Here is a 20,156-nt window from a genome sequence, read left to right as displayed (position 1 = left end):
GTAAATGTATAAAGAAGTTTACCCTCACTAATAATCACAAAAATGTGAGGAGTGAAATATTTTTCACCTATTATTACAGGTAAAGCTTTCAATATGGCTAATTTTCATGGCATGAAATGGTATATTTGAAAGCTACTCTCAAAAAACACTGGTGGCGTGAACATGCAGTCTTTCTATAGAGAAAATTAGTATGTATCAAAAGCCTTAAAAGGCCTCATCCACTAACACAAAATGACTCTTCTAGAAAATTATTCTCTCTGGAAATAATCAGCATTGCATAAACAAATACTATGGAGAAAGCTTATCCCAATGTTACAGTAGTAAAGTATTAGCAGAAAATGTGTATATACAACAATAGAAGATTCCTTTTTTATTTTACACATATACATACATAGACATGCTTTCTCTCTCTTTTTTTTTTTTGGTAAGAACATTTAAACTCTACTCTCAGCAAATTTCAATTATACAATATAGCTATCAACTATGGTCACCATGTTATATATTAAATCCTCAGACCTTACCCATCTTATAGCTAAAACTTTTTTTTTAATTAAGTGAGAGGTGGGGAGGCAGTGAGACAGACTCCCGCTAGCACCCCAACCGGTATCCACACTGCAAGCCCTATGGAGCGAAGCTCTGCCCATCTGGGGCTGCTGCTGCATTGCTCCTCAACTGAGCTATTTTAATGCCTGAGGCAAGGCCATGGAGCCATCCTCAGTGCCTGCGGCCAACTCCCTTGAACCATTCAAGCCATGGCTGCAGAGAGAGAGGGGGGGGGGGGGTGGAGAAGCAGATGTTTGCTTCTCCTATGTGCCCTGACTAGGAATTGAACCCAGAACGTCCACACTCTGGGCTAATGCTCTACCACTGAGCCAACTGGCCAGCACCAGCCAAAACTTTTTAAACACAACAGTGTATATATTAAAATTGTGTTTTAAAAAAATACATCATCAGATTGTGAGCACCGTCATAATGAAAAATATGTAATGCAGCAAGACAAAATTTGAAACGGGGGAAAGGGATAGACATAAAAGACAATGATACATCAAAATGCTGGCAGAGGTTTTCATGGGCTTATGGAATATTTGGTAACTTTTATTTTTTTTTCACAGTTTTCTGCATTTTTAAAATGTGCCAAAATTTGCATATACTACCTTTTAGTCAAGGGTGGGAAAAATTTTTTTTTTATTTTTATTTTTAATGTACTAAAAGTTCTGAAGAAAAATGGTCCAGTGGGAAGTCTTCTTTCCTAGAATACCTCAGCTCATCAGCACTAACCTTGGCCTCCCCATCGGGCAGAAAGAGGTAGGCACCACTTTTGTCCTTTTTACTTGTGGTTCCATACCATGCAAATTGTACTTTTACTTCATGATGTTTACCATCTTCTTTATTTATCATTTCCTAAAGAGAAGAGATGTAAAGACAACTCATCATTATGATATTAACAATGTTGCACTTGGGTCTATGTACGTTGATTTAAAAAATTACCTTGGCATAGATTGAAAAATGCTAATAAATCTCTAATCTCCAATTCTTGAATGAACACCCCAAAATTTATAGTTAATGTTGGAATTTAAAACCTTCACAATAGTAACAAAATGTCAGAGCACCCTTTATCAAGGAAGAGATACACAAAAATGAAGACATCTAGACCACTACTTCTCAGATTTTCTGTAATAGAGGAACCAGCTTATTTTTTTATATCCAATATGCATGAACCCATATTTTTATTAAGTACAATAAAAGTGAATTACTAGAAAAGTAAAATTTAAAGTAATATACTGACTATACACTCAATTATTTTATTATTAGATTCAGTAGGCATAAGTTTACTGGTAAATATTTTCTAAGTTTCCATAAACACTTCTAAATAGTCACAGCTTCTACACTTATCTTGTGGACCAGAAACAAACAGTTTTCAAAGCAGCATCAACCACAGACCACAGCTGTGAGGAGCGAGTAAGCGAGTAGTTACTATAGACCACAAGGAAGTTCATAGAGCTGTTACCCTTTCTCTCAGATTATTTGCATAGACGTTTCCCCCTCAGCATAAGTAAGTAATCTGCACATATTACAATAAAATGATAAACCTATGAATTTGAGAACGTACCTCCATAAGCCCAGATTGACCAAACCTAAGCTTAATAAAGGAGTTCTCTAGAGTTATATCTTCTTTAGCACTTTTTATAGTCTTCATGTTAAAAATTCCTTTATTCTCTATGTTACCATTATACAGAATATATTCAGCTAAATGTGGATTTGAACTTGTTGATTTCAAAAGTGTATACACTTTCAGTCCCAATGGTGGCATCTGTGCTAGAAAAGAGATCTTTAAAAGACAGAAAATGAAATTAATTAAAGAAAAATGTACTCTACTGAAAGAAAAACTATTTGTATTTCTGGTGAAAACAATAAACTACCATACTTTTTAAAAGGAGAATATAATACTATTCCATAAACATGTTTTGGTAACTCACGGGCAAAGTATCAACATCTTGGTTTATTCTTGTAACCTAATAACTTCAAGTTGGTAGGACTGTCAAAGGCATTAATGTTTTCATCCGATAAATGAAAATATGTGACTACCCTCAATTGTCCTACAGTGCTCAGAATAAATGTTCAGAGGAGGAAATTCTCTGAAAAGTAAGGGCTTATTATGAACAATGATTTTGTCCTAATTATTCAGAATATTTTACAATACTCTATTTCAATACATTAAAAATATAAATGGTCAATGTAATAAATATTAAGCATATTAGTTCAGTCAACACCAGCCATCAAATGTCTGAGATCTAGCAGACACAAGGCTGAGGATGCACACACTGTGACACAAAACACCTGCCTTTCAGGAGCTACTGTCCCATTTTCTAGATGGGGTGTTTCCTGTAAAACCTGACCAAAACTTGTATTGAACTTTTCATTTCTACTTAAAGGATAATGAATTTATTTAAGCAGCCAGTAACAGCGTTTAACAGAAGTAGATTTTTTTTAGAGTTCCTAGCTTACGGCTATGTCTTCAGAAGTAACAGTTAAAATGGACTCCAGATTCTAAAATTTCAACCTTTCTAATGATGTTAGGGTTTAGTTTGATATTGCTTATTTTAAGAAATTTTCCCCCCAAAATGTCTAATCCTTGTGCCCAGATTTTCCATAATTATATCTTGAAGAAGAGACATTGTATTTTCGGAAGTAATTCTCTTAGGTCTCTCTTTTGCAATAAAAAGTTTAAAGTACAGTAAGTTATGTAGAAGGGTGGTATTTATCTCAATTTCTTTTCTTTTCTGTTTTTAAAGATTTTATATATTGATTTTACAGGGGCGGGGTAAACAAGAAGTATCAACTCATAGTTGCTTCACTTTATTTGTTCAGTGGTTGCTTGCAATATGTGCCTTGACCAGGTTTCAGAAAGGTGATCTCAGCATTCCAGGTCAACACTTTATCCACTGTGCTACCACAGGCCAGGAATAATCTCAATTTCAATATGTGTAATTGTCATTAAATTGTGTTAGACAAAAAAAAATCAAAATTTTGAGTAATGATTACTTCATTATTTCAGGAAAAAAGTTACAATATACAGGCCAGTATGTACTAATAGTAACATAGACTAATCATACTAACAAACAATATTAATATTTGGGGAAACACAGAATCTATTTAACTGGCCAGTTAAACCCTCTGGCATTCACATACAACAACTTGACAGCTCTAGGGGTCGTGCATACATATATAAACTGGCTACACTTTAATAATGATGCTTTACTCTAAATTCTATGGCAAAACATACCTCATAGGCTGTTTGTGAAATAGTACTGGTTGTCTCCCAAACTGCACTCATTTGAATTTCCACAGGCTTTCCTGAAGCGGAAGACACTTGTACTGTGGGGGAACTCACATAGACCGAGACCATCGAGTTTCGTTCTTGCTCTGAAGGATTATAGACCACAAGATACCTGCAAAAACAGCTGCTTCACTATTGGGGACTGAAAATATTTGTGGTTCTTTAATGCTATTTCTAAGATCTCAGCCACAGAATCAACATGTAGAGGAGAATTATAAGAAACGTTTTGGAGAATACAAATTTCATCACAAATATTGACAATACAAAAGGTAATGAAATAATGATTTCCTTTCTAAGAATAAAATGTTATACAAACAGAAGACATTAATAGAATTGTAATAAAGTTATTTCCTAATAGAATTGTAATGAAGGTATTTACATCTCCCAGAATGATCTATATACACATATGACTTCATTCATCTGTCTAAAATAATCAACTTTATACATCTAATATCTTGATCCCTAACTAATCTTGCTGAATAAGGAAATATATAAATTGTTCGCAATTTAATCATAATTAATTTCAACTAAAATTCTGACATTCATTTTAGACCACTACAACAGTGAAAATATATGGCTATACATGTGGAGTCACATATTTCATATGTATATTTCATATACAGGGGGCCCTTATTATCCAAGAGACTTAGTTCTGGGGAAAAAGATCACTGGAAATGAATCTACTCAAAATAGGGGCTAAAATTTTATAATAGATAGCAGTGGCAAAAAAGACTTGATTGGGACTTAGAGAAATGAAAATGGAAACCTTTAAAATAAGTGTAGGCAGTATTTGCAACTAGTGTTATTTTTAGAGTGAACAAAGTAAACCAACTGGGTGGGGTTTGGGACAGACTTTTCCCAACATTTTATACCAGCACCTATGATACCTTCATGTAACATGTTTTTACAGGATGGTTTCAAACATAGCTATATTTGTTTAAAAAAAATAAGTCAACGACTTCATCATTTTTCCTAAAGTCCTCTCTCAATTCTTAGACATTTAAGTAATTCTCAGATGAAATTCTCAGTAAAACTAACATCCTTAGTTTTCTCAGTAGCATGACTCTGCCAGTAGTTTCAGGCTTTTCCTGTGAATAGACATGCTCTAGAGTAGACACAGACCATCATGTCACAGACTTCAGGAAATCTGAAGCCTTTGCAAGATTTATGATTTTACTTTATAATCAATTTGTATTATATTATCTTCAATTAAATCAAAGAATGTTCCGAAGACAATGACTGACCATACTATAACTCACTGATTCATTAGTGAATATTTTCATGATCTGAAACATTGTTTTCCTATGTAATTTTTAAATTGCAAGAATACAGAACTGGAGTCAGATAGAACTGCTTCTCTTCCTGAGCCACACTAGCTATGTCAGGTGGTAGAAACGAGCTAGCATCATTTGTTTAGTGCCTAAGAAAGCCTAGCAGTGCTCCTTTATCCTACATACGTGTCCTGCATATTTCACCTGCATTAGAAACCATTCATTAAGAAATAAAATGCCTACAATGGCCAAGCTAAAGCAAAAAATAATAAAAAAACCCATGAAAATAAAGAAAGGGGATGGAGTATAAAATCTATAAATGTCTGACTTATATTATTTATCAGGAGTAGCACGTATTATTTCAGAAATAATGTTCTAAAATAATCAAGATTCCTTATGCATATGAGAAGAGCAGAGGAAGCCATGCAGTCAACACATATTTACAAAGGCCACTGAAGCCTCTTTATACTAGATAAATCCTGTTTTATACACAGAAGCAATTCTCAAGGAGAGTGAAGGTAATGAGCCCTTAAGCGTACACTTAACTGACTTACATCAGGGCTTTGTCAACCGTATTTGCATGCTCCTACTGCCCTGTACCGAAGCTTACATTTCACCTGGCTGATGAACACACTGGGAAATCACAATGGCCAACACTCATAGTTACTAACCGGACTGTACTATATTCCTAAAGTGCACTGGGAAAGAAAAACAGCTGAGGCTCACTCATTCTCAGCAACAAAGATGTTCACATCAGCATCCCAGAAAGGAGTGATTTACTACTGAACCCCATGTTCCCAGACGTCAGCCGTCTCCTAACGCAGCAGAAGCCCTGAGGCACACCCTGGTACTGAGCTTGCAATTCCCACTGGCAAGTTCTCTGGATGCTCCACTACACAGACTGGTCACAAAGATTCTGATAATAAAATGTAACATGCACCCACGTGATAAATTAGGTAACAAGCATCCAGACCACCGATTGTTTCCCATGGGAAAAAGAAATGACTTACATTTAAAGCAAATAATAATTTTAATCATACATTTGGTTTTGTACAATATTAAACTACTTTTTATAATAAGGTATGAACTAGGTTCTATTTTGTTTCATTTTAGTAGCTAATTAGTATTTGACCATAATGATGTTTCTACTGTACTGAATGATTATGTAATTATCATACCAGGAATCTATTCAAAAACTAAATGTGTAGAGTATATAATTAGTACAATGCTGCACTAAGAAAATAATTTTTTAACATAATTAGTGATTCATAGAATGTTCTTCAAGCGCATCACAGCACAAATTTATTTGTCATACACACAAACTCCTATCTATGTATATTTTAAGTAGAGTATAGAGAAAGCATAATTATGTGTGGATTATATTTCCTTTGGCAAGAAGTACGCTATCACAAATAACTAAATTTTCATTGTTATTATGTTTGGTAATCAAACATTTGTTATACCACTAATATCGCCAAACATGAGCCCTTTTAAAGCTCTTTAGTTATAAATGAAATCAATGGTGTTTATGCTCATTTACTGAAAATCAATATTTGACCCACATTAACCAAAGAAAAGAGTAATATTTATACCCTAAAAATGTGAACAATTCATTTCTATTTTACCTTGGAAGTAACTGCACAGCAAGCTCAGAACTTTTGGCTCAAACTCCCCCACATTTGCATCAAGTCACGTCCAGACTCCTAGTTCTCATTATGACACTAAACCCCCACAACTTGGGGTAACAGGCAATTATGTCAATTCTCTATATAAAAAGAACAACCCTCATCTCATGAAGACAAAGCACTCATATGCTACTTTTGAATCACATTAGAGGGCAGAAAATGATCTACTTCTGGCTAGGGAAATAAAGGCTATCTGCATGCTCACGTCAAACTGGGAATCACTTTATGAAAGAACAAGAAGGAATTCCACTATAAATATGGCTCTATCCTAGAAGATTTTATCAAGATGAGCCTATCTGGAATTCTCTTATCCCTTCTGTAGAAATAATTCATGGCTCATTAAGAAAGACAACTATTGCAATCCAAGTCCTCTCAAATCAAATAAAATCAGTGCCTGCTATGAACCACAGGCTAGGGTTAAACAGGTTTTCCATCTCGGACTGGATAAAGGCTAGAGTGGAAGCAATGTGTCCCTTGGTCAGAGTGACCCAGGTGTTATCAGAGTGCTGCCTATCTGGGCAACGACAAGACACAAGCCTTTCGTCCTTCCCACTAGACAGATCAAGAAGCCGAGATTCAGTGAGGTTAGGTATACTACCAAGACTCATCCAGCTAAAAGTGCCCCCGCAGAGCTGAGAACTCAGTCATGCCTCCAAAGCTGTCTTCTGAACCACTTCACTCACAGGCCAAGCTTCTCAGTGCCTTTTTGACCACTGGGGTTTCCTGTGGAGATTCTCTTAGCTCCAAGTTCACGTGTGAAGAACTTTCTCCTCACCAATGTCAAACGTGCCCACAGAGCTCCTCTCTTCAGGAAGCTCTGGAAGAACAACTGATTTACGTGTTTATAAACTTAAACATTAGAACAGCAGAAATATTGCAATATGTATTAAGGAGTTTGCCTTATGACCTCACAGCATGAGGCAAGCAAAAACAACAGCCAAGAAAACATTTGAAAAATCTATGTATTTGCATGACTGTGTAAGGAAGATAAAAAATATTTGCAAGTCCCCTGTAAGCGTAGTTTAAAACCAATTAAGGAAACACCTGATTATATGAAAAATAACTGTAACTGCCTGTGCCTAGTGCAGTACCTAAAACAGAGTAACATTCAATAAATAGTTGGTAAATGAGTAAGGCACAAAATCCCACCAGAAGAATTTATCATTTTGTAAATAATACCTACTAGTGTGGGGCTCTATAGTTTTATCAAAGCATTCTCATTTTGATTATTTCAATTTCTCAAAAATGATTTAAGGTTGACAAGATATGTAATTAAACTCTGCAAAGATGGGAAGTGAAAGATCTAAGATCACAGCAAAAGTTAAGAAGAACAAACCAAAGACCAGTGCTCAGTTTATCTAATTCTTAATCAATGACAGAAGAGGAAAAACATTTCAAACAAGAATATATTCATCTTCTGTAAGTAGCCTCATTAGTGGAACATAATTTAAAGAAAAGTAGTAACTTTTATATAGTACTCTGAATATGAATACATATTTGTCGTTACAGGTTTACAAAAATTGCAATCGCTAGGTCTGAAGTCCTTTTAGTACAGTCCACCTAGTTTTCCAGGTTTAAAACATAATGCTTACCATATTAGGCTTCAGAAAAATAATCAAGATATGAGAGCAAAAGGAGCCTTTTGAGATATATTAGATCTTCAACAATCACACTCAGTTCTGTGATTCTTGGGCTCTGGAGTCAAACACATTCAAGCTCAAAACTCCAGCATAGCACTTAGAATTTGAGAGGCTTTGGACAAGTTATTTCATTTCTCCAAACCTTAATACACTCATCTATAAAATCAGGAGACAAGATTGTTGTTAGGGTTAAATGATAAAATGTTTGGAAAAATCACATCCCTCAGCCTTGGCACAAAGTAGAATCTCAATAGCAATTAATTTCTCTCCTTTCCTTTATAAAAACCTCTTGGCACCCTGACCAAAAACCATGGTACATGAATCATACTGGGTAGTGGAATGGGCAGTTTAATTAATCCAGGTCATTGAGCTGTCTTACATGTTTTATTGTGTAAGACATGTATAAAATCTATATGATAGATATTAACACAACCACACATATAATAACACAAGTACCTTGAAAAAGACTTTGGATAACACGGCAAGGAGGAGGATAGAAGCACAGGTGCATAGGATGCATACACACAAAGTCAACATACAGTGTACAGCTAAATTAAAAAGCAAGAAATAAAAAGATAGAGAGAAAGACACCTCCTGCTATGTGCAGTTAAAAACTTATGACTGTGAATACATACTTCCTGTCCTGAAAGTGCCTGCAGGAAGGGACAGAGACAGAAACTGTTAACCTCAATATAATAGGGTAGATAATAGACAAAGGTATGCATACTCCTGTGACACACACAAAAAGGTGACAGGATGATTAGAAATTAGAAGAGAATTCAAAATAGAGAACTAATTTCACATAAAATGAGCATTATGTGCACATATATGTAGATAATGACAACACTTCACTGAGGGTCATAAAAATGAAGAGATACCATTCTGGATGAGAAAACTAAAATACTACAAAAAAAAGAAAACTCTTGCAAGGTTAATTCAGGAATCTTATGCAATGCCAATCAAAATCTCACTGAAATCCTTTTGAGAAAAAGGTGAGAAAAGGTAAATGATTATTAGTGGGGTAAAATTTCTCTAATACATTTATAAAAACAGATGGGCAAAACAAATGATTAAATGGATACATTTACACAATATGCCAACATTGATACCAGATGAATGAAAAAGTTTAAAAACAAAGAAGATACATTATTAACAGGAAAAATATGTAAGTTGTGATGCAAGGTCTTTCTAATCATAATAGAAAAATATAGCAAAGTAAAAGGCTGACAAATTTGATAGCAAAAGCTTAAAACTTTCTATCTTAAACAATAAGATAAAAAGTAAAAAATTAAAGAAAATAATATTCAGGAAATTTGTAAAGTGTTACATATCAAATAGGAATATCAAGAGTGAAGTAGGAAAAATGAGCATTATTCTTTTATCAAACTGAGGTTGAAAAATAAATGATGCTTCCATTTCCAGGAAGAGGGAGTTGCTGATGCCAAACAAGCAGGAAAGCCAGATAAAACACAGAAATCATCTGCTTGAAGGCAACAGATTGATGCTTTTCAACAGGTGTGCCATTGCACATTGGTATGCCCCAAGAATTTCTAGGACATGCAATACCTGGCTACTTAGTCAGGTACACTGACCTCTTTTTCCTTAAGCTGTTAAATAAATAAAAAATGACAACAGCCAATGCAACAATAGCTGTCCAGTGTGAATGAATCAAAATAATGCCTATTTGTGTATGTCTGTGATCGACAAAACTTATGTTTTTGGTATACTGCAGAATTTTGATAATTAGTTTATGTGTGCGTAAGATGAAAAAGGTCGAAAATCGCTGCAATAGAGAACTGCTGACCTGCCCTCAAGGACATTTTATTTGGGGGGATGCCAATTCTCAGCATGGGAGAGGCAGAGTTCCAAGCAAAGCCTCCATGGAGGATCACTGTGGGGACAGAGGCCAAAAAGAGCACTTGGCTGGACTTAGAAGGCTGCAAGTATACCTTTGATTTTCTCATCAGGACATGTGCCAAATACTGCGGGCTGCACAGAAAGGAAGGTTTAAAACATAAACAGAAAGCTTCTGAGATCTCTCGGTCTCAGAGACATCTCATGAGATTTCAGAATCCACCAAGGAGTAAGGGCAAAGGGAATATACAAGGCTATTAGATTAAAACTTGGTAAGCTAGATAAATAAGAAGTTGAGTGAATTAGCCTCAATTTAGCATAGTCCTTGATTGGAGTAACAGTATACCCTCTCTAGAAGATGTTATTTTTCTGGACCCTACATAAATTTTAAACACGATGTCTAGCACTTAATATAAAATTCTGAGACACCACAAAGACAGAGCCACATGACTAAACAACAGGAAGAATAAAATAAAAAAAATTAGAAACATACTTAATCTGAAAATTGGAGTTAACTGATAAGAGTTCAAATTAATGATTAATATGTTCAATGAAAGAAGAAAACATGAATAAACTAGATAAAAAGATTAAACATTTACCACAGAAATAGACCCTGGCTGGTTGGCTCAGTGGTAGAGCGCTGGCCCAGTATATGGACATCCTGGGTTTGACTCCCAGTCAGGGCACACAAGAGAAGCAACCATCTACTTCTCCACTCCTCCTCCCTATCTCTCTTCTCTCTCTCTATCTCTCTCTCTTCCCCTCCCACAGCCATGGCTTGGTTAGAGCAAGTTGGCCCCAGGTGCTGAAGATTGTTCCATGGCCTCACATCAGGTGCTAAACTAGCTTGGTTGCCAAGCAACAGAGCAACGGCTCCTGATGGTCAGAACACTGCCCAGTACGGGCTGGTCAGGGTGTATGTGGGAGTCTGTCACCCTACTCTGCCTCTCCACTTCTCTCTAAAAAAAATTTAAAATAAAATTTTTTTTTATATTAAGTGCTAGACATCATGTTTAAAATTTATGTAGGGTCCAGAAAAATAATGTCTTCTAGAGAGGCTATACTGTTACTCCAATCAAAAATTAAAAAAAAAATTTTTTAAATAATAAAATAAAGAAATTTACCACAGAAATTAAACACATTAAAAATGAACTCAATGAAATTCCAAAATGATGACAATTTGAAATTAAGAATTCAGCAGCTATGTTTAACAATAGTAGATTCAGCAGAAGAGAAGGTAAATTATTAACATATACTTCCTCTAGATTTTTAGTGAATATTCTGAATATTATGCCAACTACTTTATATACCTCTGGATGTAAAACACTGTCTATAGAAAAAGTGTGCATATTTTTAAATAGTAAGAAAAATACAAAAAAACGTGCAACTTTTTAAAAGTAGGGTGAGTGGTGGATATAGTCAAGCAAGGAAGGAGATAGTCAAGCAAGGAAAGTAGGGAAATACAGTCTAGGTAGAATGACTGTAAAAACAAACGCACAGGTTTTAGAAAAAGGACATTATTTTCAGAACATACAGACTATCCAAAACCACTGGAATCTACACAGTGAAGTCCACTTCCAAAATGCCAGTATATGGAGCTAGAAAGGGAAAAAAATCTCAAGTCACGTTTTTAGTCATTGCAAGAAGCTTAGACCTTATTACACAGGTTATGGAGAGTGACGTGTAGTATGGTCAGATTTTTTTTTTTTTTTGTATTTTTCTGAAGCTGGAAACGGGGAGGCAGTCAGACAGACTCCCGCATGCGCCCGACTGGGATCCACCCGGCATGCCCACCAGGGGGCAATGCTCTGCCCATCTGGGGCATTGCTCTGTTGCAACCAGAGCCATTCTAACACCTGAGGCAGAGGCCATGGAGCCATCCCCAGCGCCCGGGCCATCTTTGCTCCAATGGAGCCTTGGCTGCGGGAGGGGAAGAGAGAGACAGAGAGGAAGGAGGGGGGAGGGATGGAGAAGCAGATGGGCGCTTCTCCTGTGTGCCCTGACTGGGAATCGAACCCGGGACTCCTGCATGCCAGGCTGACACTCTACCACTGAGCCAACCGGCCAGGGCCTGGATTTTCATTTTTAATACAGATACCTAGTTGCCAGGTGGAGGACGAATTTACTCAGACTCACAGTAGGAAAACCAAGTAGACAGCTACAGCAACCCAGGTAGGGAAAGTGAAGACCTCAATCAGGAGTGGTAGAAGCACAGGAACCAAGACTGAGAAAGAGGCAGAATATCTTACCAGTACAATTTTCACTCCTGGATAAGGCTGGGTGCTAAACTAGAAGAAAAAGTCTAAGTCCTGGTTTCCAGTTAGGGTGGGATAGTTATGGTGCTGCCCTTAGCCAGACTGACCAATTAAAGGTGGGCAGTGAGAGGAGGTTTCAAAATAAAGGTAATAACTCCAGGTTTAGAAATCTTGAATTTGATGTGCCTGAGGAATATATACACAGATTTGTCCTGATGCTTCTCAATTATCTACTTATCCCCTGGATATAAACATTTTATGATTCCAGGTTTGACAGGCAAAATAACTATCCCCCCAAGCTGTCCCCCAGAACCTATAAATATGTGGCTTTACATGGCAAAAAGGGACATGGATTAAATTATCTGGGGATGGAGAAATTTATTGAATTATCCAACTGGGCCCAATATAACCACAAGGGTCCTTATAAGAGAAATGAAGAAAGTCCAACAGAGAAGATGGACACGTGACAACAAAAGAGGAAAACAGAAATACATGTGCTAGAGGCCACAGGCCAAGGAATACAGGTGGCCTCTGGAAGAGGAAACAGGCAAAGAAACAGATTCTCCCTTCAGGGGCCCCTCAAAGACCCAGCCCTGCTCGTATGCTGTGAGCCCAGTGAGAAAGATTTGTATTTCTGACCTTCAAAACAGTAAGATGTTAAATTTGTGGATATTTTTTAAAGAGACTAAATGCGTGCTAATTTGTTAGAGCAGTAACAGGAAACTAATACACCAGGTAATACTATTCCTATTAAAAATGAGGCATAAGCTTTGGTTTTATATTAAAAGACTAGAGCCCTGGCCGGCTGGCTCAGCAATAGAGCGTCGGACCAGCGCATGAAAGTCCCAGGTTCGATTCCCGGCCAGGGCACACAGGAGAGGCGCCCATCTGCTTCTCCACCCCTACCCTCTCCTTCCTCTCTGTCTCTCTCTTCCCCTCCAGCAGCCAAAGCTTCATTGGAGCAAAGTTGGCCCAGGCGCTGAGGATGGCTCCATGGCCTCTGCCTCAGGCACTAGAATGGCTCCAGTTGCAATGGAGCAACACCCTGGATGGGCAGAGCATCGCCCCCTGGTGGGTATGCTGGGTGGATCCCGGTCAGGTGCATGTGGGTGTCTGTCTCTCTGCCTCCCCACTTCTCACTTCAGAAAAATAAAAATAAAAAAATTAAAAAAAAAAGACTAGAGACTTTTGCAACCAAATATAAAAAAAAAGGAAATCTTGAGTCCCGAAAAAGGAGGCAGGGGTCAGGGTAGGCAAAGAGCAGAGAGAAGAGCTGGGCATCTCTGAAATGCACTGCATCTTGCGCTCTGACCCTCCCTCCCTGGAGCAGCCCTCCCACCTCTTTATCCTCTAGCCACCAAGCCTGATGTGCCAATCAAGATCCAGTTCAGGCACTCACAGTTAATAAGGAGAAGCAAATGAGAAAAACCCAAAACCTATACTCTCTAAAAAATGAATGTCTGATAGTCCCTTAAACCAAGGTAGTTATTCTTAATCTTCAAAAAATCTATTTAGCATCTAGTCTTTGAAAACCTTATGCAGACACCATTCACTGCAGAAATGCCTATGTGCACAGGTTTTTCATACAGGTACCAAAACCTCCCAGTTTAAGAACCTTTCTATTTCTATGAAATAGGTCTTCTTCAGTAGGAAAACAAACTTAACTGTTTTCCTAAAAAAATCACTCTAGAAACAATACAGTAATGATCTCTCATCTTCAATTAATGCTGGAGTTTATATTTGCAAGGAGAAAAATAAAAAGTGGTATTTTGTGGCCTTCTAGTTATTAAGTAACAAATGTAGCCTTATCTAAGAAGACAATAAATTCAACACCAAGGAACAGAACACCCCTTCCCTCAGCAATAAAAATTAGGACTGTGCTTGAATATAGTAGTGCATAAATGTCACCTGTCTTCCTAACATGTGAAAGTTTATTTTACCTTATTTCCTATATTTAGGAGAAATCATGGACAAAAATATTAAGACTCTCATCCCACAGAGAGTTATTTATCCAGACAAGATTTAAAGAGAAAATGAACAAGTAAACTGCACATGGACTGAATCCAATGTAAAGCTGCCCTTCATGCAACAATAGCAAAACCTAAAATTGCTGTTGTCAAGAAGTATTTAGTTTCTGATAATATCTTACTAGTCTCAAATCCAAGAGTCCCATAAACTATTACTAACAGAAGTTTAGTTTAGATAAAGAAGTATAGATTATTAAGTAAATATTCTACAAAGCTGTACTAGAAAATAATACTAATAAACAAGTAGTAAGTCAATAAAATTGCATATTTTTTCTATTTTTAACTCAAAGTAAATTTGACTTGGCAGGTAGTAAGGTTTTTCAGATGCAGTAATAGTAACAATACCACCAGCTAGCTTAAGTGAGCCGTTAGAATAGTGCCTAGCATAGAGTATGTGTGAGCTTCATTAGATTAACTCCTTTCAGCTTCACAAACAACTTATAAGTTCTAAAAGCCCATGTTAGATGTAAAGAGTTCAGCATGTTACACATAGCCATTTAAATAGTAAAACCAAGATTCAAACTCAAGCAGTTAGGCTCCAAGGCCTCTTAGAGACAGGAAAGGGGGCCCGACTCTTCTCCAGCGGGTAAGACACTCAGGGTGTTTGTGCTAGAATCACAGATGCACTAATTGCAGCACTAGGAGACCCATCTCACTAAGGCTCTCTGAATGCTCATCAGAGGGCTCTATATCCAACCCAGCAAAGAGCCTTCACTCTGAAAAAGCCTCCAGCCATCTGCAGTGGTGAGGCTGAGATAAAGGGTATTTCTTTTCAGATGATGAAATTGAGGCTACTTCCCTAAGCTGCTATAATGACAACACAGCTGTCCTTTCAGTAAGTTCTTACTTTTGGTAAGAGGTGACAGAGGGAATTGCTAAATAATAGGTCTTCATTTTGCAATAATGCTGACATTTTTGGAAAATAGTTTCGTATGTCCTGGTTATTAGACATATTTGATTGTTTTCCAGAGTTGAGTTGTCTACCCCAAAAGTTCCTTTCCCGATGTTTATCCCAATGAATGCTAAGTGACTTATGTTTTAACAAACGAGAATATCAAATGTCAGCTGGATCTGACGCTGGGAACCAGCTACTTTGGCCTCTTCTCTCCTAAGACATACAGCAAATTTCTTTTTTCTTTTCTTATTTTTCTGAAGTGAGAAGCAGGGTGGCAGAGAGACAGGCTCCCACGTGCACCCGACCAGGATCCACCTGGTACGCCCACCAGGCGGCGATGCTCTGCCCATCCGGGGCATTACTCGGTTGCAACAGGGGTCATTCTAGCACCTGAGGCAGAGACCATGGAGCCATCCTCAGCGCCCGGGCCAACTTTGCTCCCATGGAGCCTTGGCTACAAGAGGGGAAGAGAGAGACAAAGAGAAAGGAGAGGGGGAGGGGTGGAGAAGCAGATGGGCGCTTCTCCTGTGTGCCCTGACCAGGAATCGAACCTGGGACTTCCCCATGCTGGGCTGACGTTCTACTGCTGAGCTAGCCAGCCAGGGCCGACAAACAGCAAATTAAACTAGTTTCAAAAACGTGAAGCTGGTTAGTGACAGAGGAGGGATGAGAATGAGCCCCCTGACTCTCAGCCCAGGTCTCCTCCACAACAGTGCACCTTTCTAGGCACCTGACAATGAGATCTGCCCAAGCTTGATGACATGGAAATAAAAAAGTATCATCAATGCTATCAGAATTTAAAGCTGCAAACACAACACAAAACTAGAAAGTGTTAACCCTCAAAAGCACAATTATATATTTCAGGACTTTCTCAGAATGGAAAAAGCATTTCCAAAGGCATAAATATAACCAAAGTAAAATCAACATGTATATTTCATAACATTTATAAACAAAATAGGACTGAAAACTCTTAACTATTTCCAGTACGTAACAGAAAATAACAAATCAATAAAAAGGAGAAATATTCCTTTCCAACTATTCTAAAACTTCGATACTAAAGAAATAAAAAGAAACAGACACAAAAATTGTACATAATTTGGCTGACCCTGAACGTCTTGTCACCAATCAAGTTGCTTTCACTCTAAGAGAGTTTTGCCTAAAACAAAAATACCATCTGTTTTACCTAAAACATTAAGATGTTCTATTTTCTTGTCAATTCAGAAATCACATCTGTAGCCATTTTCTGAAAAGACATTATATTTATGGGTGGCTGCATAAAGAATGATGTTCAATCAAAATGCAATTTTCATCTACTGGAGAAAAATTTTGTTCCTCCAATGACTACAACGGTGTAACTTTGGAGAAAGATACAATACATAAACAGGCTGATTTTCACAAATGAAAAGATCCTAAAAGTTAATGTAGTAAAATAAGGTTGTCTTGTTGGTAAAGACAAAACTAGCACATATTCACTTTGTATATCTTTGTCAACAACTGAAATAGATCTTGTGTGAGATTCTTAGGTGAAAATAAAACTTTTTATTGGTGCTACATCTCTTCATGCTAGTGAGGCATCATATAAGAGGTAAAAACATGAATACAACAAAACACAAACCACTACTCTGAGACACAACATTGGTCCTGGGAAAGACATTCTACTGGACAATCCAATAAACTGAGAGTGAAGAAGATACAAAACACTAGGAAAACATCACTCACAGTGAATGCAAACACAATACCACAAAAGATAAAGGACACATTTTGAAGAAAAACACACAAGCTGTCCAACTACCTAAAGTACTGTGAGAATATAGTAAGGACCTACAAAAATAACCTGAAACCCAGTATGTTTCAGTGTAAAAAGTAGCCCCATTGCACATATAATTTTCTTGCCTAAAAAATAAAATAATGCTACTCTCCAAACAAGGATGAAATAAATAAGCCCAAAGGCTCTGTTTAAAATTTTTCTTTTACCACAAAGTTGTGAAGTGGTCTGAAGTCCAAGATGGGCTTGAAGCCCTCCCTGACTTTTTCAGGATCAGGAAACCTTCACTAAAATCCTTCTCCTTGTTCCTCTTGTAGTGCACGCTTTATTAATCTGCATTTAGAAGGAAAAAAAATCTGGTTCAGGAGAATGGAAAACTTTGAAATATGCCACATCACTTCAGTCTATGTTCTGAACTGCTCTGAGTTCATCAGCTTTCTGGCAGCAATCTCAGAAGCCGGCATGGACACTGAGAGGGAGGAGCAAGAGGGTGGAGGACCGCGCCCACGAGCAACTAGAAAACAGAAACGACCCAGGGATCTCATACAATTGTCAGTTACCCCACCCCAATACAAGCCACTTCAAAAAATCACTCACATTCTAGGTATTTAGTTTACTCTAACACAGTCAGTGTGTGTTACAGGACTCCACCTACCAGGGGCAGAACCTTTGACATGGTGGCAGTAACAGAACAGACTCATTCAAACTTTGCACTTTCTGGCAGACATACCAAAAACTAATGCCAGCTCTTCATTGACGCTACCTCATCTTCTTTCCAAAGTTTTTCTTAGGTCCTACAAAGTTACGTATTTCCAAATATCTTAACAGGAAATTATTATAATCATTCCTAGACTGAAGGTGGCAGTCCCCATGCTAACTCTGCCTTCATATTGCAAGGAAATATCTCATCATATATCTAGGCGTGTATTTTTCTTCCCCAACTTTGCACTTTCCTGATTGTGGTCCTTGATGAGGACTACAATATATTGTAATATATTGTAAGAAACTGCAATATATTTTAAGAAACAAGCAAAATCACTTTAATGTCATTAGAAAAACCACACTACTAAACTACCTGTATGATAATATGAAAACAATAAACTAGATGCTCATGGCTAGTCAAGAAAGTTTGAGTTAAAGTATAAACATTGTCCTCATCAGACCATATGAAGTGTCTTCATCCTTGTCCTCACCTGAACGCCGGATCCTGCTACATGGCATTGCGGTCTCCCAGGGGAGCAGCTCAGGCACGGGAGTCCTGGACTGACAGCACTAATTAAACCTAGTATGCCCCCAGGACGTTTTTGCATTGCCAGGCGCAAAAGCCAAGAAAACCCCCCAAGGAAGCTCTTTTGAGAGGGAATGTTAAGTCTACCACAAGGGACTGAGGGGCTTGACTCCATAGTTAGCAGCAAATAGAACTCAGTAGGAAATGTGCCTGGCATACAGTAGGCACAAAATAAATACTAGGAAGAGTCAATTTAATCAAATGGAGCTCATTTAGCAAATGGGACTCCTTCCCAGTCACTAAAAGTTTTGCATGGATGATAATGTGAGTCATTTACCCTTTCAGCAGTTACTGAGTGCCTGCTGTATGCACCCATGGGTGGCTCTAAAGATACTAACTCACTGAATGAAACTCCAGTTCCTGGGAGTTGCTGGGGCATGCAAGGGAGTGCTGGGAAGTGTATAGAAGGGAATCTGAAGGAAATCTCAGGGACAAAAAGAAAGTATAAACAGTAAAATCTCAGTTGAAACACAGACTCACCAGGCAATTTAGCAGGTGCTCAATGAAGACACAACTATCTACTTTGCTATTGTTATTTAAGAAATAACACTGAAAATCATCATTTAAAATACAGTCTGTTCAACCACTTCCATGGATAAAAATCTAAATCTATTAAAATCTAAAATAATTTTGTATCTAGGAACAAAAACCACAGCAGACTAATAATAACAAGGGGCCTAGGAAGATTCTTTTGAAGTTCACATAGAATTTATGAAAGTACCAAGGAGACAAATTTAACATTGTACATCACTTCAAAATCACTCTGTGAGATTTCTAGGAGCCTACTGACATTCCCTTGAAACTTCTAAATGACAGTAAAAATGTATATATAACTAACATAAAATTACGTTATTTAAAGCTGCCAACCATAAATGTTAAACTTCCTGATGCAAGAATTGTAAAAATATTTCAGGAGGCACAAGAATAGAATACGAAACGTGTTAAAAAGACAAATTCTCTTATTGAGGACTCCTGAAGTAGCTGGAAAGCTGAAACACTCAGTAGAGTCAAGAAAAGGACTCTTACAAAGAAAAAGTCAGTGATTACATATCTCCATGCTTAGGGAATGCGGTGCAGAAGGGTGAAAAGTCCGCACTGCTCAACTAGCAAAGATTTCTTGAGAGACAGACATTTTCCAAGAGTATCAAAAAGGACGGAAATCAGAACAGAGATGAAAAGTTAAAGCACTCAAACTGAAATGCTAACAAATGCTAATAACCTAACACCAGTCAGAAGAATCAAGGTGGTTTCTGCTGTATTGTGTCTTTATTAAGAAACTTAGTAATTATTTACAACAATTACATAATTATTCCAAATAATTACTCTACAGGTCTACAATCTCTATCTGTAAAATCCAGAAAGCTTAAAAATCAAGATTTTTCAAAAACATTTGGTGGCAAAACCTAAACAGAACTGACATGAAGCTACTTAATAATTATTCATCCCACTTGATCTGACTAATCAGAAATTTTAAAGTATTTCATGAGTCCTGATTCAGACTCTAAAGCAGGGGTCGGGAAACCTATTTGGCTGAGAGAGCCATGAACGCCACATATTTTAAAATGTAATTCCGTGAGAGCTATACAATATGTTTAACACTAAATACAAGTAAATGTGTGCATTTTATGTAAGACCAAC

At 37.3% G+C, this 20,156-nt stretch overlaps 1 protein-coding gene across 1 annotated transcript in view; it reads right to left on the bottom strand.

Annotated features, from left to right (window-relative positions):
* Positions 1–20,156, bottom strand: part of MAN2A1 (mannosidase alpha class 2A member 1) — a 186,804-nt gene that overhangs the window by 46,456 nt on the left and 120,192 nt on the right. Inside the window, exons 13-15 of the mRNA XM_066381983.1 lie at positions 3,785–3,950; positions 2,111–2,329; positions 1,279–1,401 (exon numbers count right to left, since the gene is read on the bottom strand). Of these exons, the coding sequence (XP_066238080.1) occupies positions 1,279–1,401; positions 2,111–2,329; positions 3,785–3,950 (508 nt within the window). The remainder of the gene's footprint in view (positions 1–1,278; positions 1,402–2,110; positions 2,330–3,784; positions 3,951–20,156) is intronic.

The sequence above is a fragment of the Saccopteryx leptura genome, chromosome 4 (genome assembly GCF_036850995.1).
Source record: "Saccopteryx leptura isolate mSacLep1 chromosome 4, mSacLep1_pri_phased_curated, whole genome shotgun sequence".
NCBI lineage: Eukaryota > Metazoa > Chordata > Mammalia > Chiroptera > Emballonuridae > Saccopteryx > Saccopteryx leptura.
Note: the sequence above shows the minus strand (reverse complement) of the source record. Positions and strands in the feature narration are given on the sequence as shown.